Source organism: Carcharodon carcharias, chromosome 14 (genome assembly GCF_017639515.1).
Source record: "Carcharodon carcharias isolate sCarCar2 chromosome 14, sCarCar2.pri, whole genome shotgun sequence".
NCBI classification, from domain to species: Eukaryota; Metazoa; Chordata; class Chondrichthyes; order Lamniformes; family Lamnidae; genus Carcharodon; species Carcharodon carcharias.
Window position 1 is genome coordinate 22722085 of NC_054480.1, and position 24357 is coordinate 22746441.

At 40.2% G+C, this 24357-nt stretch overlaps 1 protein-coding gene across 1 annotated transcript in view; it reads left to right on the forward strand.

Annotated features, from left to right (window-relative positions):
* mybl2b (v-myb avian myeloblastosis viral oncogene homolog-like 2b) overlaps nt 1–22150 on the forward strand; it is a 38297-nt gene extending 16147 nt beyond the window's left edge. Inside the window, exons 6-15 of the mRNA XM_041205438.1 lie at nt 140–296; nt 3786–3854; nt 10808–11050; nt 14505–14864; nt 16122–16264; nt 18004–18106; nt 18210–18305; nt 18899–19012; nt 21024–21164; nt 21937–22150. Coding sequence (XP_041061372.1) covers nt 140–296; nt 3786–3854; nt 10808–11050; nt 14505–14864; nt 16122–16264; nt 18004–18106; nt 18210–18305; nt 18899–19012; nt 21024–21164; nt 21937–22062 — 1552 coding nt within the window. The 3' untranslated portion in view covers nt 22063–22150. The remainder of the gene's footprint in view (nt 1–139; nt 297–3785; nt 3855–10807; nt 11051–14504; nt 14865–16121; nt 16265–18003; nt 18107–18209; nt 18306–18898; nt 19013–21023; nt 21165–21936) is intronic.
* The last annotated feature ends 2207 nt before the right edge of the window (nt 22151–24357 follow it).

Consider the following 24357-nt stretch of genomic DNA (forward strand, 5'->3'; position numbering starts at 1 on the left):
CCATATTCGTGCATTAAGTACACTTCTCAAGTTTGACATCATTTAAAAGTTTTGATCAGATTTTAAGCACTCCAAGCTAACTGTTCCTTTTCTATTTAATATAACCCAATCATTGAGTAATGACATTTTTTAATGATAGAACGGACAATGCTGTAAAGAACCACTGGAACTCAACTCTGAAAAGGAAGGTGGAAATGGAAGGCTACTTGCAAGATGGTAACCAGAATATGCCTATGTTTTTATTCACTCATTCAGAGGATGGTGAAATCCAATGTTTCAGGACCAAAATAACTCAGGTTTGTTTTCTTTAAATCTTTCAGTGAGGGATTCTTTCTGGATTCAAGTTTTATTGATTTTTGCTAGTACAAAATTTTAGTCAGTGCTAGGAAACTAAGTTGAATCATTCATTTGGAAAGAAAACTGAATATTATTTTTGATATTAGGATTAATTGGAAATCAGAATTGATTGTAAAATGTCCAAATTGCTGTTTTTTCCCCTTAATTTATTTGCTCATTTTTGCTGCCCTCTAGTAGGTACTCTTTAGTTGCTCATTCAGAAGGTACTGAAATCCAGCGTCTCGAGAACATTTGTCATAGCACCTATCATGACCCCGGGACGGGCCAAAGTGCTTTACATATGTACTATTTTCATGATATTGGTTGAAGAATAAATATTGGCCAGGTCATGTGGAGAACTCCCCTACTTTTCTTCAGCTGGTGTGGTAGTACCTTTTACTTTCACCTTGGTATGGGCCCCAGCAACATCCCAGATGCAGACTTGTGCTTCAAAACCAGCCGCATCTCTAGCTAAGCTGTTCCACTACAGCTACAACACTGGTGTCTACCTGATAATGTGGAAGAATGCTCAGGTTTTGTCCTGAATATAAAAAAGCAGGATAATCCAATCCAGCCAATTATAGCCCCAGCGCTCTACACTCATTCATCATCAAAATGATCCAGAAATGAAGTCTGAGTGATTGCCCTTGACATCAATGCAGCTTTTGACCAAGTGTGGCAGCAAGGAACCCTAGATAAATTGAAGTCAAGGTGAGTCGGGGGAGGTGGGTTGGGGTGGATTTCTCCCCTCGTTGGAGTCCGTACTAACACTAAGGATGATGGTTGTTGAAGACCGATCATCTAAGCCCCAGGCTACTGCTGCAAGAGTTTTTCAAGGCAGTGCCCTAGGCCAGTTATATTCAGCTGCTATATCAGTGACCTTCCCTCCAAAGTAACATCAAAAGTAGGAGTTTCACTGATGGTTGCAGTGTTCCATCCCATTCCTAACAATCCAGGTAATGAAGCATGCAGCAAGATCTGGACAACATTCAGGCTTAGGCTGATAAGTGCCAAGTAACATTTACATCACACAAGTGCCAGTCAATGATATCTCTAACAGGACAGATTCTAACTATCTCCTCATGACCTTTAGTGGCATTACCATAGCTGAATCCCCCACCATGAGCATCCTGGTGTTTACAGTTGACTGGAAACTTAACTTGGACCAGCCATATAAATACCAATAGTTATGAGATTTTTGTCAAAACTTTTTGTGTTGCACTCATCAGGACATTTTGCAAGAATATAAATCCAAATACAACACACACCTTTTTTCAGCAATACTCATAAATACTGTGGCTGCAAGAGCAGGTCAGATGCTGGGAATTTTTTCCTTTTCACTCTTCCATGGGATGTGAACATCACTGACAAGGCCAGCATTTTTTGCCAATCCCTGGTTGCCCTTGAACTGAGTGGCTTGCTAGGCTATTTCAGAAGGCAGTTAAAAGTCGACCACATTGGTGCAGGTCTGGAGTCACATGTAGGCCAGACTCGATAAGGACAGCAGATTTCCTTCCCTAAAGGACATTAGTGAACCAGATGGATTTTTACAACAATCAATGGTAGTTTTATGGTTATGATTATACTGAGACTAGCTTTATGTTCCAGATTTATTAATGGAATTTAAATTCCACCAGCTGCCGTGGTGGGATTTGAACCCCAGTCCCTGGAGGCTTTGGCCTCTGGATTACTAGTCCAGTGAAATTACCGCTACACCACCTGACTCTCCGAAGCCTGTCCACCATCCACCAGGCACAAATCAGGAGTGTGATGGAATACTCTCTGCTTGCCTGAATGAGTGTAACAACAAAAACTCAAGAAGCTCGACACCATCCAAGACACAGCAATTCGTTTGAGTGGGACCATATCCACCACCTTAAACGTTCACTTCAGCACCACCACCACACAGAGGCTGTAGTGTGTGCCATCGACAAGATAAACTGCAGCATCTCAGAGAGGCTCCTTTGACAGCACCTTCTAAACCTGTGACCTCTACCACCTAGAAGGGCAAGGGGAGTAGGCGTGTGGGAATGCCCCCACCTGCAAGTTCCCCTTCAAATTACACACCATATTGACTTGGACATATATCATCGTTCCTTCATTGTTGCTGAGTCAAAATCCTGGATCACCCTCCCAGGCAGCACTGTGAATATATCTACACCGCTCGAACTGCGGCAGTTCAAGAAGGTAACTCATCACCACCACCACCTTCTCAAGGGCAACTGGGGTTGGACAATGAATGCTGGCCTAGCCAGGGATGCCCATTACCCTGCTGAATAAATTTAAAAAAAACCTAAGGGGATAGTTAGATTTGATTTAACCATTAAACTCAAAGATGACATCTCGGAGTAGGCACTCCCTCAGTACTGCACTGAAGTGTCAGTGTGCTTTGTGTTTAAAGTCTCTAGAATGGGAATTGAACCCATAAACTTCTGACTGGGGCAAGTGTGCTGTCACTGAGATGAGGCTTGCATCTAAAAAAGAAAATAATTTTAGATTAATATCCCAGGTTTTTTGCGTTTGAACAACCTCTGAATAAGTCTTTGGTTGTTGGGGGGTGGTGGAAGGGAGAGGTATTACATCACTGCCTATGTGCATGTCCTGTTGCAAGCAATAAGTTTGATGTGTTGAATTGGCTTTTCCTGTTCTGTAGTTTAATAAATTATCATCCCGTCCTCATTACTTTTCTCATGCACAAACCGGTTTCCTTCACGGCATGGAGTAAATAAATGTGAGTAATAGTCACTTGATAGTACAGAACTTGAGTATTGCTGAGAAAAGTGACATGTTGTTGAAGCTTTATGTCTTGCATTTATTAGGACAGAAGCAAGAATATCAAATTTCAAAGAGAACAACAATTTATACTGCATGAGAATAGGATGCTGATTGGCTGCCAAGTGGACTTTGGCTGAGGCATTACCATGGAGAATACAATATTTAAACTTGAATTTAAACAAAAGCTGGGGAATAACTGTTCCTGGTGCGTTCTCTGTGATAACGTCTTGACCAATCAGAGTCCACATGCCAACCAAGGAGCACCCTTTTCTCACATAGTATAAATTGTTGTTCCTTTTGAAATTTGGTATTCTTTCCTCTGTCCTGATAAAAGCAAGACAAAAAGTTTCAACAGTATGTTGTCTTTTCCAGCAAAAGTAGGTAAATCTTTCTTCCTTACCTTCGTCCTGTCAAATTTCTTTTTCCAGTAAGAATGGATTTAATTTCCTTAGTCGGTCTTTGTAGCTGATTGGTACCGTGGCTGTTCAGTCATGCTAACCTTCTCTGAGCCGTTTTCGGTTAGAGTAGTAACTATACTCAATGCAAACTTTCAGCTTGAGAGCTTTGTTCCCATAGGATAGGAAATTGATTCTTTTTTTAATGTGTTTAGATAATTTGAATGTATACAAAACAAAATTGTAATATGATCTTGCTTTTTTTAAAATCCTTTTCAGCCTTCTTCAAAACATGAACCTGTTACGGTAGAAGCAGTTCCACAGCCGCCATCTGTTACTATAAAGCAGGTTAGAAAATATTATTCACGTTTTTAAAAAAAAATACACCAATATTCCAACTTATTGCAAGATTTAACATCTACAATCCTTAGAAATATAATAGATTTTGTGGGTTTTATTTGCATATTTGAGCATTTTGGCTACAATTTTATTTGCTAAATAATGCATGCATCTATGTTCATGTGTTTAATTCTAGTTTGTAATAGCGTTGAGAGTTCATTGAAAACTGCAGTTATGCTGCAAGTACCTGAAACCAAGCCATGATCCATAGGCAATCAATCCCTAACATAATGTGCAGTGATTGAATTTCACAGGCATCCAGCTGCAGCAACAGTAGTTCTGAATATGGTTTTTGAATCATGCTAGGGCCACTGTTCTCTGGCAGCTAGGTTTTAATGCTAGAGGAACAGAGCAGGAGGGTGTGCTCATAACTTTGAATGGAATTCTTTCAATTTTAATAGGCCACCTGGGGTCCTTTCGAATGTCAGCTTCATTCTAGCCTGCAGTTATACTGCAACCATTGGTGACTTTAGGAAAAGGTGTCTCTTACTACATGTGTTTTAGAACATTTAGATGTGAGATGGCATTCTTGAGTTCCACTGCTAGATTTCATGTCACGGTATGGCCCAAAATAACTTTGCATCAATGCAAAAAATGGCACTGTAATAGCATTCTCAGTTTTTGTTGTAAGTGATCAAGGAAGCCCAGTACACTAAAATCTGTAAAAGAAGAAAAATAATAAACCTGGTGCACATGGGTGTCTTTGAGTTTTCTGAGCTAGTAGTGCTGAATTATGGATTGAATTGGCTTTGATGGAACTTTGTTGCATATTGTTGTCATCTGATCTATCACTTTTTATACAGAGCTTTTATACAATTGATGAACAATTGCTGACTTTGGGTTGTTAGAGCACACTTTATCAGGAATATATTATATGCCTGAGGGAACCATGCATAATTTTGTGAAATCATTCTGTAATCCCAATAACTACCAGTGTTAGATCTGTAACACCTGTCCACATTACCCGCGTTTAGTTTCGCACTTTCTGCAGTACCTAATACACAATAAAATTTCAAGTAGGTGTTCTGGTCTATGGTCTGCATTTTACAGTGTCAATCCTAACTCCTGTTACTATATTGTATATAACTAATACAGATTGTTACACTGTTACACATGTAAACACATTTTATATACTGACTGTTTAAAACAATTGTAATACATGATAGGCCTCCCCCTCATCTTGTTAGGTTTTCCAGAAACTGCACAAATGTTTATTTTAAAAAGTACTTCAAAATCGCATTTAAAACTCCCATACCATCTTGTTTAAGAAATCTAATATTTTTTTGCCAAAAAGCACTGAACAACTTCTTTAATAAGCAGCTAGAACTTTAGTTTTTTTTTTGTCAGTTTAAATACTCAATTACAAGATAATTTCAGATAAGGAAGGCCATTCAATTCAGCTTATTAATAGATTCATTCAGAGAAATCCTACAAGAACACCACCCCCCCAAACCCCCCACTGTATCTAGTTGTTTCTTAAAACATTCCAATGTTATGACCTCCAGTTCTATAACTGGACATTCATTCCATGTGTTGACCACTTTCTGTGTGACGATCTTCCTGATATTCCTCCTAAATTTGCCGTTTAATAGTTTGAAACCCTTGTCTCACTCTCACAATTTAAATTAAACTAACGCTCTGGATTAAAAATAGAAAGTGCTGAAAAAAACTCAGCAGACCTGGCAGCATCTATGGAGAGAGAAACATTTAATGTTTTGAGTACACTATGACTTTTCTTTGGAACTGAGGAGGGGTAGAAATGTGATGGGTTTTATGCTGTTGCAAAAGGGGGAGGGTCTGGTGAAACAAAAGGGATGGTCAGGGATGGGTTAGAGGGTGAGGCAGATTAAATACTAAAGATGTCATGGAACAAAAGGCAAAGGGAGTGGTAATGGTTTTAGTAAAGAAACAAAACAAAGGTCCAGAGTAGGCAATAAGAGCAGAATAAAGGTCCACTCAGTCTGAAAGAAAAAACAAGATGTAGTGTGGTACTTGACAAGAAAAAAATTCAACATGAAGGACAGAGTTTATAGTCTAAAATTGTTGAACTCAATGTTGAATGCAGAAAGCTGTAAAGTACCTAATCAGAAGATGAGATGCTGTTCCAACAGTTTGCATTGGGCTTCACCGAAACATTGTGGCAGGCTGGGGACAGAAATGTGAGAATGAAAGCAAACTGGTGAATTGAAATGGCAGGTAACTGGAAGGTTGGGATCATGCTTGCGGACTGAGCGGAGGTCTTTCGCAAAGCGGTCACCCAGTCTGCGTTTGCTCTCCCCACTATAGAGGAGACTGTATTGTGAGTAGCGAATACAGTAAACTAAATTTGAAAGAAGTACAAGTAAATTGCTGCTTCACCTGGAAGGACTGTTTGGAACCTTGGACAGTGAGGAGAGAGCAGGTAAAGGATCAAGTATTACACCTCCTGAAGTTGCATGGGAAGGTGCCTTGGGAAAGAAATGGGGAGTTGGGGGTGATAGAGGAGTGTAGGAAAAGGAATGATTTCTTTGTAGTACTGACCAGGGAGGGTGTTTGGTGTTGGCATCATGCTGGAGTTGGCAGAAATAGCGGAGGATGATCTTTTGAATACGGAGGCTGGTGGGGTAGAAAGTGAAGACAGGGGAACCGTACCATGGTTCTGGAGGGGGTGGGTGGAGGGAAAGCAGTGAAAGCAGAAGTGCAGGAAATGGACCAGACACGGTTGAGGGTCCTGTCAACCTCTGTAAGGGGGGGGGGGAGGAAGACATGTTGGAAGTGCCATTGTGCAATGTAGCATCATCAGAACAGATGTGCCACAGACTGAGAAACAGTGGAGAATGGAATGGAGTCCTTACAGGAAGCAGCTGTGAGGAGGTGTAGTCGAGGTAGCTGTGGGAGTTGGTGGGCTTGTAATTAATATTGGAAGACAGTCCATCCCCAGAAATGGAGACGGAGAAGTGTCGGAGGTGGACCATGTGAAGGTGAGAGAAGGGTGGAAATTGGAAGCAAAATTGATTAGCTTTTCCAGTTCTGGATGAGGGCAGGGAGTGGCACCGATACCGTTGTCGACATACCAGGAAAGAGTTGTGGGAAGGGTCCCTGAGTAAGGCTCTTATGATCCCAGCTGATATTAATATTGGAAAAGTCAGATCCCAGAGTGAAACCTGGCTTGGTAGATCCTAACTTTGTTTTTTTTTTTAGAAACCGTGGAGGTCAGTCACTGAACACATTCACAACGGTCTGCCAGTGTACTGTTAACACACAGAATAAAACGTTTATTAAACAAGAACAAAAAAGAATGAACTATAGTACACTAGACAAAAAGGTTGGAAGGATTTCAATACAGATACCAGGGCCTGAATTTTCACCTCGGTGGGCAGCTGTGATCAGCGGGCCTGGGATCGGTCGGGAAACGGACCCCGACCACAATTTCACACTGGCTGGCCAATTAATGGCCGGCTAGCGTGAAACGCGCGCTAAAAAGTTCAGCGCTGCCAGGATGGGGGCGGGAGGATGGCGGGTGATGACGTTTCCATGGGCAAGCAGTGAGAGAAAGCTCTCTGAAGGCAGGGAGCTGCAGACTCAAAAACCATGAAATAAAGTTGTGAAAAGCTGGAAAAAAGAATGTACAAGCATCACCAATCAGGCACTTGAACATATAGATGATAAAAATGCTCGCCATAGATTTTTATTTTTATAGCGGAAACCTCATCCCGCCCTTGGATGAAGATTCAAAAAAAATACAAATTCAGTCTGGCCGATTTGTCTATCTACCAAATGTAAGGTTGGACATACCACGAAAAATCAGAGACAATTGCGCTGTTAATGGGCTTAACCCTCTTAATTGTTGCCTGGGGCGCTTCTGACTTTTGAGCATGCCAGCCGAGCGAAATGTCGCGCAAGTGTGGGATGATGTCTGGACGTTTGCCTGATGTCTTCTCACATGATTTTACGCTCGATCAGATTGGGCGTGCACCTGCCCCCTGGACATAAAATTCTGCCCCAGAAAATGATCCAAACTCTCACTATTCCTTTTGTCCCAGCAACCCTTACAGACACACAACCCCAGTGAAGATTCACCACTGTCTGAACACCAAGGTTCCTTGCTTGGATTAGCTCAGTTTCAAATTGTTTTCTTCCAGTGGACTTCTGATCATTCAGTAGGTGCTTTTCTTTAGCTGATATCTCTCCCTGAGACACCCAAAAACTGCAATCTAAATTCACTATTACTTCAACTTCAGAGCAAACACACGAATTCCTAAACTCAGTTGCCCAGCAGGCTTGCAGGATTTCTTATTAGAGAGACTAGACCTTCTGCCTGCACACTCCGGTATACTCAAACTGATCACTCTTCTGTGTTTCCCCATCTGTGTGTGTCTCTAGACCCCTGTCGCTAGGCAACAGGACAGTTTTTTCTACTTTTTAAAAAAACTTCACTAAACTACTAACCCCTTAGTAAGCCATCTCTTCACTTAGAGTTGTAAAGCCTAATTAAAAATACATGTATACAAACAGGGTCCCAGACTTCCTGGCACCCGGCTTTCAAAAGCCTCTAAATAAGACTGATGCCAGGTTTCACCTTTTAACACCCAAATACAAATTATAAATTAAACCTAAGCTATACATTGTTCCTAACAACTGAAACAAGGAACGTTCCACATATTCCACAAAAAGAAAGGCATAACAAAAGCTCATGCAAGTACCCATGGTTGCACCTTTCATTTGAAGGAGAAATTTTTCAGCCAGGTGGAGAAAGGTGGTGTTGGATGGGGACTGTTTGGGTTTCTGTTCAAGGAAGAAGCAGAGAGCCCGCAAACCATCTTGGTGGGGGTTGGAGATGAAGAGGAGGCGGTTAGGGCCAGGAAACTGGAAATTGTTGAAATGATGTAAGCTTTCAGAAGAATCATGAATTGGATGGGAAGAGACTGGACAAGGAGAGAAAAAAAAGAGTCAAGATAGGAAGAAATAATTTCAGCAGGGCAGGAACAGGCTGAAACAATAGGTCTAACAGGGCAGCCTTGTTTGTGGATTTTGGGAAGGAGGTAAAAATAGGCTGTGTGGGGTTGGGGGACTGTAAGGTGGGAAGTTGTAGAGGGGCAATCTCCAGAGGTGATGAGGTCAGTGACAGTCCTGGAGGCAATGGCTTGATGTTTGGTTGTGGGGTCATAGTCCAGGGGAGGTACGAAGAAGTGTCTGAGAGTTGGAGCTCAGTCTCTGCAAGGTAGTGGTCGGTACTTTGTGCAACAACTTCACCACCCTTGTCAGCAGGTTTGATAACCAATCCAGGGTTAGACCTAAGAGAACGGAGTTCAGAGGGAGACAGGTTAGAGTGGGTGAGGGGAGCAGAGAAATTATGATGATTCTCAATGGAAAGATAAAGAGAATGAGTAAGAGGCTAGAGAGAGGGATCCTGGTGAAGGGAGAGTATTGTAGACAGGTGAAAGGGTCCATGGACCAGGGGGAGGATCCCTGCCCAAAGAAGTGAGCATGAAGTCAAAGACAATGGAAGATAAGTTCATCATCATGCCGAGCCCAGAATTCTTTGAGGTGGGGACGTAATGGGATAAAACTGAGGCCTTTGCTGAGCACAGATTGTTCACCATCAGAGAGGGGAAGGTCAGAGGGTATAGTGAAAACATGGTGAGAGGTGGGATTAGAAGAAAGGATGGGGTCAGAGGGAAGAGAAGAGGAGGAAGGATTCGAAAGGGCATCAGTGCCCCTAAGTTGTTGGAGTTTGCGTTCCTTAACACCTGAAAGGAAGGGAAAAAGTTTCTTGTTAAGACTTCGGATGAGACAAAGCATGAAATGAAACTGGGGACCAGGACAACTTTGAGATCGGGTGAGTCAGTGCTGCTGGAAAGAGGTTGAGTGTGTACATGTGGTGGTACATGGCACTGATTGTGGATCTCAGGATGCGGCGAAAACAGCAGTCTGAGGAACGTTGTATGTTTCGGAGATACCTGTAATCCTGGATGGATTCGAAATATAAAGGATGGAACTTCAGCTGGGATCACTTTGGGGTAAGTCAGAGTCAGAGACAGCACTGAAGGAGGAAATGTGGCTGTGAAAGTGAGTTTTGGTAAACATCTTATCAAATACCAGGAGGCAAATTGAAAGCAATGTAGGCAAGCAGGGTGAAAGACTCAAACGGAAATTCTGTTGGAGAGGAGAGCAGGACTTCTTCAAGGTAGGCATTCCTGGAAGAGAAGTGACAGTGAATTAGACAGTAAAACAAAAGCGAAATACTGTGGATGCTCGAGGTCTGAAATAAAAACAAACTAGTGGAAAACCTCAGCTAATCTGGCTGCATCTGTGGAGATGGAACCAGAGTTGATGTTTTGAGTCCAATATGACACTTCTTCGGATGGCAGCATCTGTGGAGGGAGGAACTCTGGACTCAAACTTAGCACTCTGGATTACCTTTTCCATTTCCTTAACTATCTGATATAAGATGATGCTGCAGAAGATTCTCCTGCAGATTAACAAGTCCAAGTTTTTCTACCTTTCCTCATAACTGACACTTGGATCAGCCTCATGGCACTTCTCTGCACTGGCCCAGTATATTGCAGGCATTCAAGCACAAATTGAACAGAGAAGAGCGATGAGGGTCATCCAGAGTTTCAAAGGATTGAGTTATAAGGAAGTACTAGAAAAACCTGGGCTTTTAAGCTTGGAAGGGAAGCATCTGAGAGGTGATCTTCTGGAAGTATATATGAAAGTAGCAGAAAATTTTTATGGAAAAATAAATATTGCCATACAATATGCTTTGACAATTTTTCAGTGATTCTTTGTGTTTAAATGGCCTATGTACATTTTTACATTTGGAGCTCATGGTGCACTTCACCCAAAATCCTTCTTTGACTTCAAATCTTTGGTAATTCCTGTGGCGTTGAAAATTATTAAGATTTTTTTCCTATTAACAGCAGGAGGACAGTATAGCCAGTTGGTTAGGCAATCTCCTCACGGATAACAGTGTGCCTGGTGATCATGGACTATCGGGCACTTATGAAACTCAGCAAGAACAATATATTTCTGATCAATCCCAGGAACCTAACCAGTCTACAGAAGAGGCTTCTGGCAGCATGTTCCTGATTGTAGATTCTGGGACAAGATTTTCTCCACAGTCGGCCCCTGAATTTTCCGAGCCCCTGGAGCTAATCAAATGTGTAAGTTCTGCAACATGCTGTGAAAGCAGCCACTCTCAAATTGTGTGTTGGAAAATAGGAAAACATAATATGTGCCCTTTTACACTTTTCAGCACAGTGATGTTTCCTCTCAATCAGTGCCAGGCTCTGTTAATGTTCATTGCAATTGCCTAAAGGACAAGTGCCCTTCTCTGAACATATGAATTTGGAGCCATTAGTAAGCCATTTGGCCATATGAGCCTCCTCCGCCATTTGATAAGATCATTGCAGATCTGATTGTGGCCTCAACTCCCTGTCTACCCTATAATCACTTAGATTCTTGAATAACAAGGGAATAAAATTCGAGCCTTAAAAATATTCCATGACCCAGCCTCTACTACTCTCTGGGGCAGAGTATTCCACAGACTCATGACCCTCAGAAAAAATTCCTCCTCATCGCCATGTTAAATGGGAGACCCCTTATTTTGAAACTGTCCCCTAATTCTCAAGGGGAAACATCCTTTCGGCATCCACCGTGTCAAGGCCCCTCAGGATCTTGTGTTTCAATAAGATCACCTCTCATTCTTCTAAGCTCCATTGGATACAAACCCAGCCTTTTCAACCTTCTGGATATTAAAGTGGATTTCGATAGATGCTGTGAACTGCTTAATGTTGTGTAGTGATCTCTTTGAATTCTGAACAGTTAACTTCATATTTAATCTTTTTTTTGCCACATCTACCTCAGCCAAAACATCCACAAATGCTGGCCTTTACGGGAACTCTGTGTATTCAAAGGCTCATTTGTAATGGTCCCTGTGGTTGAATACCAAGGTGAAGCTCTGATTTGAGGCACAAAGAATAATGGCTTATCTGAGGTATTGGGGTGGTCTGCCACCCTTGCATGTGTCATCTTGAGATTTGATATTTCCATTTGAGTTGAAGGAGGACTCAGAAAATCTTTTATTTCAGCAGGGGAAGGTGGGAAAACTTCAAATCTTCCCTCTAGAAGACCCTTAAAATTATTTTAGCAAGAGAGATGGGGGAGATATTGCGCTTATCCACAGCCTGACATGTGCAAATTTTTGCCTGTACATTAGAGGGTTTTGAGTGCATCACACTGCAGCTTGTGAGCTCAGTTGACGATTGAGGAATAGGATGGTCCTGTCAGACTTTGCCTTAATTCCAGAAGGAGCCAGAAATCTTCTGGGCGGAAGTAGTGTTTACTTTACCTTTACTCTATTGTGTCCCCAAAACATGTTTTGGGGGAGGGTGGAATGGTTCAATGTCAACCTTCAGCCCTTCCTTCTCTCCCTCAGGCTCCAAAAATCATTTTGGTTTTTAAGTGGCAGGGATGGGTTGTGGAGAGGGGGTGGAGAACACTTTGGCATACATAGAGGAAGAAGAAATTCAGTATTCTAGGGACTGCAAAGGTTTTTCAACAGAGGTTGGTTTCAGCCAACACTTAAAGCTCTGTCAACTATTGCATCATGTGCAATGACAGGCATTCTCTCTCACTGACGTTTAAATTAGTGTGGTGGGTTGACATCTGAGACCCTGGGGCCATCTAGGTCTGACAGTTGCCTGAGCAACTGGTGAGGATATGCAATCTAGATCATGGCGTGCTCTGCAGGAATTACATTTTAAATGTTTTTTTTTTAAATTCTTTCATGGGATGTGGGTGTCACTGGCTGGGCCAGCATTTATTGCCCATCCCTAGTTGCCCTTGAGAAGGTGGTGGTGAGCTACCTTCTTGAACTGCTGCAGTCCATGTGGTGTAGGTACACCCACAGTGCTGTTTGAGAGGGAGTTCCAGGATTTTGATCCAGTAACAGTGAAGGAATGGTGATATAGTTCCAAGTCAGGATGGTGAGTGGCTTGGAGGGAAACTTCCAGGTGGTGGTGTTTGAATGTGCCTGCTGCCCTTGCCTTCTAGATGATAGTGGTTGTGGGTTTGGAAGATGCTGTCGAAGGAGGCTTGATGAGTTTCTGCAGTGCATCTTGTAGGTGGTACACACTGCTGCCACTGTGTCAGCAGTGGACGGAGTGAATGTTTATGGATGGGTGCCAATCAGGTGGGCTGCTTTGTCCTGAATGGTGTCAAGTTTCTTGAGTGTTGTTGGAGCTGCCCTCATCCAGGCAAGTGGAGAGTATTCCATCACACTCCTGACTTGTACCCTGTAAATGGTGGACAGGCTTTGGGGAGCAGGTAGGTGAGTTACTCGCCATATTTTATTATTCCTAGTGGTATTAAATTAGTCCTGTTTTTGAGTTCCATATATTTATACCAGTTTGTTGTGTGTTTCATTAACATTTTTTTCCTGTTTTTGAAATATAGTAATCACTTGTATTTCACAATATATTCTTTGTCTGAAATAAGAAGGTTATATCTCTCATTTTTTAAAAAAAGGTTAAAAAGGATTGCAGTCCTGTCCAAATCTATTGATACCTTCTAGTTTGAAAAGTTATCCAAAAATGCTACAATTGTTTTACCTTGGAGAAATAATTTAAAAATAGCTCAGTTCTAGTAGTAGTTTACATAACAACGTCTGGTGATCAAGATGAGTAAAGAAAATAGTCGAGAAGAAATTACATCAACTGATCACAGAAAAATATACAAAAGTTTTTTAATTGGAATTATTTCTATGTGTTATCAGTGGTGAACAGAGGGAAGTTGAAATACTTTGGGCAATGGTGTGAAAAAAGATGATGCTGGAAGCACTGATAGAGGAAAAACATAGAGTAGGTAGACAGAAGACCAGATGGAGTGATAACATCATGGGACTAACAGGCTTGAGTTTCATGAAGACACTGGGAGCAATGAGAGATCGATGCAGCTGGAGGAGAAGGGTGCATGTTGCCACTGCAACTCTGCCTCCCTTAGGTTTCTGCATCACCACACAATAGTGCAAGCATGCTCTGTTGACTGAGCATTTCCCCAATATATTCCATGTTCATTTTGTCCAAAGCTTCCATAATGACTCTCAGTTTTGAATTTGAAGCATATAAGCTGCAAGCTACCAAATGTTAGATACTGCATTAACTCTTATAAATGCTTAAACTGCAGTGACATCTGCATTATTAAAGGAACAGGCTCATGTGGAAGAATAAGTATTAACATGAATTAACATAACATAATAATATGAAATATCTTATCTTCTATCTGATATTGGGCAAAATCCTACCTTATTGAAGGTAGTGTTACTGATTTGTCTTTCTTACACTCTTGAGACACCACTGAGTCTAGTGGTCACTTGCTCATCTGGTTGGGTTTTGATGTATAGTACTGGCTTTTCCCTTCAGAGTTATGTACATGATGGCCTGACACTTCTGCTGTAAATCTTTCTACATTTCTATGTTAATTAAAGTCACAGTTCTAATAACGGAATGGTGAAGGAGTGATTCTAGTAGCAGGGTGATAATCGAAGCATACTGGAGACAATCTCTGTAAATTTTACTGAATTGGTCTTATTAATTGTGCCTGTTCTCCATATTTAAGGATCCCGATGCATGGTCTGATCTGTCATGCTTTGATTTGCCGGAAGATCTCATCAAACAGACTCCTGATAAGACCACACAGCCAACTTTGACAGAATACCGCATTGATGCAAATACCATCTCTGACCTGAGCAAAAGTGCAAAGAAGGGTGAACTCATCCCCATGATCACCTCCCCAGTTGCAGGAAGCTTCAGTACACCACCAACAATCCTGAGGCGCAAGAAGAAAATAAAAACTACACTTTCACCGGTTAATGATAGCAGCTATGCTAATAGTTTTGCAGCCTTTGAAAGCAGTACCAGCAGCAGCATGACTCCAAAGAGTACTCCAGTAAAAGCCTTGCCTTTCTCACCATCACAGGTAATATTGCACTACGGAGTACTTTCTGCCCTCCAGACTGACTAATAGCAAAATGGAATGTTTTCTCGACCAGAGAAGACCAGAATGGTTCATCTGGCCCGTTTAGCTATAAACCACAGCTAAATAATAATGGAATGTTGATGAAAGACTGTACTGATTTAAATGATATTTTATTTGCTAAACACATGATGCTTGTCCCTCCTCCTTTGTCTAATATCTTTTGCCCTTTTTTTTAACTTCTGTATCACAGTTTCTCAGTAGCTGAGAAAAGTATCTGCTGCTGGACATCTGACAATACACCCCTTTGAAAGCAGTTGCCTCCCAAAAGCCCAGAGCTCTAATTTAACCCCTTCTGCAGCAAAGCACTTATCCTCCACTCTGCTCCCTCTTGACGCCAAACTTGAGATCAAAAACTTGGTATTTGAGATAACAGATGACTTTTGCTGAGGCAGGAATTCTCAACGAGAAGATTGAGCGAAGGCAAGATTCCCAAGGGAGAAACAATCCATTTCTAGCACTGTTCTTGGTCATTTTTCTGCATCATTTGCTTTCCACAAACAACTAACTCAAATCCGCAGACTGTCAGCCCACTTTCCTTAAGCTCTACAGCATTTATGCTGATACTGTCTGCGTAGCATCTGCTTCTTTTCCTCTGGAATTTAGTTTAAATCCAAGAGAAGAGAGCAGTCACAGTTTGTATCAAGAATGTATTTCAACTGGGGTAGGGGACAGGTTTACATTAGGTTGCTGCCTGTCCATATCCTCTCCGTAATTTTTATAAGAGCTTCATCAGATTTTGTCCAAATTTCTAGTCAACAATCATTACTTTTCTTTCAATAATGCAATAAGTCGAAACCATGTCACTTTCCAGAGCTTTCTGTAAGAAGTATTGAATTAGCTAAAGTTTAAAACACGTTATGATGTGTTTAACTACATTTACCTATCCTAGCCCCTGCCTGATACTCCACTTGAGGTTCATTTCTTTCTAATTTTGTTTTTCTGTGGGACTGTATTTCAATGGAAGTGTCTAGTTGCTGAGTAGTCAGGATTGCTGATCAGCTCTGTCCATGATACTGACAAGTACGGTTGGGCGAAGAGGAAATTTCACAGCTGTTTTTTAATCTTGAATAGGTGATTCTAGTTTAATTAAATGTGACCTTATCATTTAATACATGTCTTATGTTCATGTGTCAAGTTAGGGTTGAAACTGTTAAAAAATACAAAGTTGTCATGTTTTTCTCTGTTCTCTCCTTACAGTTTTTGAACTTCTGGACTAAACAAGATAACCTCGACCTAGAGAATCCATCTCTTACCTCGACCCCAGTTTGCAGCCAGAAAATCATAGTTACAGCACCACTCCAACGAGACTATACGCCCAAAGTTCAAAAGGAGAATTCTGTGTAAGTAGCTAAGCTAGCCGGCCTTCCTGTACAAAAACAAGATACTGTGGATGCTGGAAATCTGAAATAAAAGCAGAAAAGTCTTGGAACTCAGTGGGTCAGGCAGCATCTGTGGGGAGGGAAGCAAGAGTTAATGTTTTGGGTCAGTGATCTTTCATCAGAACTGGGACGAAGTTAGAGGTTTAATAGGTTTTAAGCAAGTGCAGAGCAAGGAGGGGTGGGGATCAAACAAAAAAGGAAGGTCTGTGATTGGAAGGAAGGCAGGAGAGATTAAATGACAACAGAGGTGATGGTGCAAAGAAAAAGGAATGGGAATAGGCAAGTAAAGAAACAAAAAGTGGTTCTTAAAGGCATGTAAATGGGAAAGCAGAATCATCACTAACAGCTGCCATACAAAAGTGAAAAAAGAAAAGGGGCAGAAGAAATTTCAGTTTTCCTTTTTTCCATGAATAAAAGGATGGAATAGACGGACCTATTCATCTTCCTTATTGTAAAGAATTGAGCATATGTTAATTTAAAACCCTTATTTCATTTCTGTAACAAAGCAACAGTTGTAAAATGGATTTACTAATTCAATTCTTCAATTCAGTTTTGATTGATGAAGAGACTCCTGGAAATGCTAACAGTTCCCAATATATGGAGTAGTGCTTCTAATTTGCATTCTATTATAGGACTGGCACTCTTCAGCCTTCTGGACTCAAAAATTAGTTTCACAATTTTAGATCATAAACTCTGCCTCCATTTTGTTTTGATTGTTTTTTCTTTCGCAGGTTCAATTTTTCTTTTCTCCTCTGGTTTCTTTTTTAATTCCTCTTATACTGCATTCAGACAGCTGCTATCCAGCCATTCACCCCTCATCTAGACAAACCTTTTTGTTTACTTTACCCAATGCCACTCCCTTTGTACCATGAAACCTTTTGTCGTTTAATCTCCCCTGCTTTCCCACCTAACTTTCTGTTGCTCTTCTCCCCTTTCCATTTGCTCAAGATTTTTTTACCGTAGATAGGCATATAAGTTGACACGGCGTGTTAGACAACACCATTCTTTTCACTTAAAAATAATGTTTTTGTATATACTCAGCATATAATTGCACGTCCCCGTCCCCCCCCTCCCCATACCAACCATTCAGCACAACAGGCTATACAGGCATTAGTAGTCGGCCTCAATTTTTTCACCCTACAAATGAATGTTTTACTTACCTTAAAACTGGGTGCAAGGGATCAAGCAGGCAATACAGATTGTTGTGAAGCTGTGTGGGAGTTTAAGACATGCCCACACAGACCCTGCACGGCAAACAACAAAGATGGTGGCAACCACCACACCAGCCTTTCACTTTGATACCCTGCTTATAAGTCGAATCTTGTTTTTGGAGGGATTCTTCAGGGCTTCAAAGGCCGACTTATATACCACGGTATATTTTTATCCTTCTTCAGTGTGCAGTGGACTGGGAAGGGATGTGGCTTGTTTAAATCAATTTAAAGTAGTTCCTTTAAAATTTCATTACAGGAGATAACAAGAAGGCATGGTAATGACAGACATTAGTCTTTCTTAAAGGTTTGTATTCTGTTCTTGAAATTGACCTAATGTAGTTACACTTTTTAAATAACTCTAGAAGGAAAGAGTACCTTTTTATCAAATGTTTCTGTACTGCTTCAGTCATGTATTAGATTGTGATGCTTGCAATTGAAAATACGAAATTTGATGTGAAATGTTTCTTCTATGTATCTTTATCTTTGCAGGTTTCGAACACCAAGAAGTCGCAGATCTCTTTTGGACAGCACACCAAGAACACCTACTCCTTTCAAAAATGGGCTGGAAAAATATGGAGCAGTGAAACCTCGGGTACATATTGACTAGTTTGTGAAAATGATTAATTTCCAATTGCACACATTTCTGAAAATATTTTAATTCCATATTTATTTCCCTTCCTCTTGCTTAAATCCAGTATCCAATGTCTCATTTTGAGGAGGATCTAAAAGATGGTTTGAGGAGCATTTTGCAGGAAGAAGAAGCCCAGTTAGTAAAAAGAAAGCAGCACGGGGTTAGTGTGTGCAAGTGTTCAATCAATAATCTTTACCTTTTTTCTCTGTCATTTTTAAATTCATATTTTTGATTGGGTTCTCTAATATAGCTTCACACTTTATAAAGCTTTTTTACATGTAGATGTTTATTTATTATCAGTAATTTTATGACACTATTAAACAGATTTTCATTTTTTATTGTCTATAGAAGGGCATGTTTTAGGAGCCTAATTTATCAATGCAATGATATTTGTCATAAATTTTACTTAAGTCTTATGAAAATCATTTTGAAACCTGTTTTTAACAGTTTATCTTGTGTTAAGATGATTGTAGGACAAAGCTGAAGCTAATGTATGTGTCCCAGAGGATGCATGAGGCATCTTTGGGGTTTCCTCTACAAAATCTCAACGGGCAAGGCTCAGTGGTTCCATTTCTTGACCTTTTCACAAAATGCATAAAATGCAACTTTTATTTAGTTAAAAATTATTATTTATGGAAGGCATTTTAAAATTTTGCCCTGCACCATGTTAAAAAAATTTGTAATGTATGGAACATTTTGTAATCTGTTTAAAATTCTACAATTAGTAAGACCTCACTGTTCTTGTTTGTATAGCTACATAGACCTCTTATGAAGAAAGTGCGAAAGTCTCTTGCCTTGGACATTGTGGAGAAGGATGGGGGTAATACAAATCGAGCTGTTTTCAGCACCATCGGCGCACACAAACAGGTAACTCACCCACAAGTATAGGCGTACATGATGTTGACCTGCAGTAAGAATCCTGTAAACTGTAATATATAACTTTATTGAGTTTGAAGACATTTGAAACATTTATTTGCTTTTACTGCTTGACTTGTTATCTATATGAAATAATAATTCAGAGGCAAAGGGTTGTTCTTCAATAAGTGGTTATTTGTGTCAACCATACTGTTTTCGGACATCTTAGCAAATACAAGATTTCAGAAAGAAGAGTTTGGCTCTCCCAGAGATGATGTTTGACTAGTTGGCTTTCAGTAGAGATGGAATCATCAGACCACTTAGCCATGGCTTTCACTTACTGTTATATCCAGATGGAAATGGACCAGTGATTTTTGTTTGAGGGATAAAGGAAAAGGAAGGTCTTCAACTCTCTTCTGAACTCCATCACATCTCCTGGCTTAGTTTTCCCTAAGTATCAATCTTTTTGGCCATGTCAAAATTTTTGAGCAAACCCTGATTTTCGATCATGTTAGGCAATCGTAAAAGGTGCTTAACTTTGAGGTAGAATGGTTTCTAAGGGTCAGTTGAACCTTTGTGTACAAATAAAAGAAGTTGTTTTAAAAGGGACTGTGTCGGGTAACAAATACATATTCTAACATCAGAAGGCTCCATAACATAAAAATGGGCATGGGAGTAGGCCATTTTGCCCCTTGAGTCTGGTCAGCCATTCCATATGATCATGGCTGATCTTCCACCTCCACTCCAACATCCCCTCTATCCCCTAGTCCACTAGTATCCAAAAATCTATTGATCTCTGACTTGGATATACCTAGCACCCACAGCTCTGTACGGTAGAGAATTCCAAAGATCCACAACCCTTTGAGAGAAGAAATTTTTTTCTCACCTCAGTCTTAAATGGTTAACTCTTACTCTGAGACATCATTCCCCGCCCTCCTTAGTTCTAGACTCCCCAGCCAGGGGAAACATCCACCTAGCATCCCCATCAAGTCTCTTTAAGAATTTTGTATATTTCAATGAGATCGCTGTTCATGCGTCAAATTCCGGGAAATACAGGCCTAATCTACTTCATGGCCTCTCAAAGGGAAATCCCTTCGTCCCAGGAACCAATCTAGTGAATCTTTGCATTCTCTCTAAAGCAAGTATATCCTTCCTTAGACAAGGAGACCTGAATTGCACTCAGTACTCCAGGTGTGGTCTCATCAAGACCCTATATGAACATATGAAATGGGAGCATAAGTAGGCTCTGCCATTCAATAAGATCGTGGCTGATCTGTTTGTGTTTCGAGTTCTACATTCCCATCTAGACCCTGATAACCTTAGATTCTTGTTAGGCAAGGGAATCAATCTACCTCTGCCTTAAAAATATTCACCCCACTTCCACTGCCTTCTGAGGCAGAGTGTTCCAAAGTCGCACAACCCTCTGAGAGAAAAAATATATCCTCATCTTTCCTGTAAGGGTGACCCCTAATTTTAAAACAGTGTGTACTAGTTCTGGACTCTCCCACGAGAGGAAGCATCCTTCCTGTGTCCACTTTTTCAAGACCATTCAGGATCTTATATACTTCAATCAAGTCACCCCTCACTCTTCTAAACTCCAGTGGAAACAAGCCCAGCCTGTCCAACCTAATCTCATACGACAAACCCGCTCATTTTCGATACCAATCTAATAAAGTCCTCTGAACTGCCTCCAATGCATTTATATTCTTACTTAAATAAAAAGACCAAAACTGCACACAGTATTTGAGATGCAGTCTTACCAATGCCCTTTATAACTGAAGCATATCATCTGTAATTTTATGTTCAATTCCCCTCGTAATAAAGGATAGCACTTCATTAGCCGCCTTGATTACATGCTGTACCTGCTTACCAACTCTGTGACTCATGCCCAAGAACACCTAGATCCCTCTGCACCTGAATTCTGCAGTCATTCTCCATTTAAGTAATACTCTGCTTTTTTATTCTTCCTGCCAAAGTGAACAACTTCACATTTTCCCACTATGTTGTTTTTATTTTCTCATAGAAGCAGACAGAAGACTTTTTATCAAGATCTTTGAACAGCTCTTCATCAAGTAAAAATGATACTCTGAACAGAGGTTTTATTATACCTAACAAAGAGACTAGTTTTTCCTCCAAGCACTCTAAACCAGAAGCTCCAATATGGGTATGTAGCATTATTGATTGTAAATAGATTTGTTTAGGTATTATTTATAGAAATGGCAGACCTGGGCCACTAAATTTCTATCTTACTGCAACGTGTAGAGTTCACAATTTAACATAGCCCTTTTGTCTTGCAATTGTTTCCACCCTGATTCTTCATTCCACATATGATTTTAGCTCCATGGATGTCTTTGTTATCCCTCTCTATAAAACACCTTTGCTTTGCAGTACAATTTGGCGGCTCAGTCAAATGACTCAGGCATTCTGCGTCTAATGTCCTCATGATGAGATAAACAACATTCAAAAATGGCAAGATAACAGAAAATAATGTGAACTGCTGGTGTTGGTGTAGGTGGTTGCCATTTTGAAATGTGTGGGTGCCTTAAACTTCCATGCATCTTTTTTGTACTGCGGCCCGTATTGCCTGCTTGATCCCTACTGCCAACTTTTAAGGTGACTATAATCCTAACCATATATTTCTGAGCTGAAAAATTGAGGCCAACTTCTAATGTGATCATAGTCCTAATTATGTATTTATCAGCTCACAAATGGTGGGGGGGGGGCGTTGACTTGTACGCTGATTATAGGCCTAAACGTGCATTTTGGTGCTGATAAAATGGGGTTGTCTTATATGCTGTGATTTACGGTTTACTTGACCCTCAACATTTCGAAGTTGTTTGATGAGAGTATTTGAAAACTTACTTGCTTACTTGGAACTGAAATATGTTGCATAATTGGCATTCAAAAATATTTTTTCCTCTGATTTCTGTTTGCAGATGAGCAGTGCTTGGGAAGCAGTAGCCTGTGGAAGAACAAAGGATCAACTTATAATGACTGAGAAAGCCAGGAAGTACTTAAATGCATTCAAAACAACTCACACCTCCAGGACTTTGATTTTATAACATAGTGCCGAACAGATTAAAACATTCTATCTAGATGATTCTTCCAATGGAAAGAATTACCTTGAATTACCTTCAGGATCTTTAAAAAAAAAACGGTGGATCTGTAAAACCCTGGTGTTCCAGTCATAACTTATATCAGGATAGTATCTCCTCATTGTGGGCGGAAGATCATTCCAGCGACAGACAATATCATAAATCCTGTTTGCACGTTAAATCATTGGTTGGGAAGCTTCAAATCTTAAGAATGTGACTGGTTGTTGCAGCCTTTTTCTAAAAAAAAATCTTGTATCATTGACTTAATGTTAACCCTTTAACTCTCTTTCACGGGAAAGCTTCATCGTTGAACAATCACTGCATAGGCAAAATTGTGCTTGATGTTGTAATGTCATTGAGAAGGATTCTCTTAACAATGCTTTATCAAGTTTTTCATTGTAACCTTGTTTCTAAGACCTCTTCAGATTGAAGATGCACTGTCTTTACTGCTTCTAGAAGTAAGTTTTCAGCACAAATCAGGAGTGTAAAGCTCTTAAATAAAAGCAAAAAAGTGCGGATGCTGGAAATCTGAAACAAAAACAAAAATACCTGGAAAAACTCAGCAGGCTGTCAGACCTGCTGAGATTTTTCCAGGTATTTTTGTTTGTGTAAAGCTCTTAATTCACGTTACTTTGGAACAAATATTAAGTTCTCTTAAGAGTTCGCAAAAAGTTCTCATTTTATAACTTGTGTGGCAAAAGATGTGCGTTGTTAAAAGCTGAAGAATGTTCTCACTGGGATCAAGCAGATAAATACCATAGTACTTGCTCTTATTAAAAGGCATTTGAGTTATACAAGATAGCCTGCTTCCAAAATAACTTAAGTGACCTTCTGCAAAGTATTGATTTTGGCATCACTGATTAATCCTCCCAAGTTTGTGAAAGATAATTATGATTTTTCAAATAACAGAAGTGTATAAACAAGTGTGCATTTTTAAAATTACCACCATTCCAGCATTAAGATTGAAAATACCAACAGTGAGAGACCATGTTGCTTGGGGATCTTGCTGTCCTATATCATTGCCATCTGTTACCATCAAAGAATTGATATCTGATCATTTTGAATCCTAAAAGCAGTAACTCCAATAACAAAACATGCACAACTGAAAATATAAGGCTTTGTGATGTAAAGTGAATATGGAGAAATTTGAAATGGTCACCATGGAAAAACTTTTTTCTCCAATTTTAGCTAGGTATGAAGTAAGATAATGTTGGTCAGTCAGAATGGCCCATCTATTATATATTCATAGTTTTCTTTCAGCTGTTTCCATCCAAGAATTTTGCATAAACTGCTTTGTTGAACAATGTATGAAGTTCTGAAATGTACTACTATGGCCTTCCAGGTCTTACAAATGTAAATTCAGTACTTAAATATGTATAGACAGAGAATGCTTAATAACTTGATGAAGTTAATTTTTTTAAATAAGTGATGATGAGCATTAAATGTTTTAGGTTCTGACTAGAAGCCTTTCTGCCCCCACATCTCCTGCAAACTGCTAATATGGAGATAGTGTTTGAAGAAAAAAATCTTTTGAGTCGAAGACTTGATATGTTTCACATAATTTGGAACCCTATATGTGACCTGCATGATTTTTATCCCAATGGTGCTCCCTCTCTCTTGCCTCATCAACCTTTTCCCAACATACAAATGCGCTCTTATTCATTTATTCTTTTATGTTTCTTCAGTCTTTTTTTATCATTCTGCATCGGCTCAGTACCAGTTTTCTCTGATAAGCTGCCTGTATTGTCTGGTGACATGATGCTATTTAATGGAGACAAAGGGCAGGATTTTCAGAGTTGGGAAGCTCAACAGACCTTTAAAAATGGCACGCAGGACATGGATGGAAGTTCTGCCCCCCATTTCCATTTTTGCCGATTGGGGAAAGAGGTGGGACATGATTCAACAAGGGGGGAGAACGAACTCAACAAGGTCATTTAAGCTTGATGCTGAGTTCAAACAGATCCTATTTTGGCTGTTGCAAGGGTCTTAGCCTGCAGTGTGGGACTCTCAAATTTATGGAGTAGACATAAATACCCTGAAAGATTGGATAAGGTCTGTTTAACTGTCATGACTTGAAGTTTTTTTAAAATCCCCCATTCTTTAAACTTTAAAAAAAAAACTGTCTGAAACTGTTAGTGATGGTTTTAAAAAAAAAACCTTGCTGGACTGTGTTGTTTGACAGGACAACTGGTTTATCAACTGTTTGAGCAGTTTTAGTAGAGTCCTTTGACAATTCCCTAAGGGCTATTCATTATGAATGCT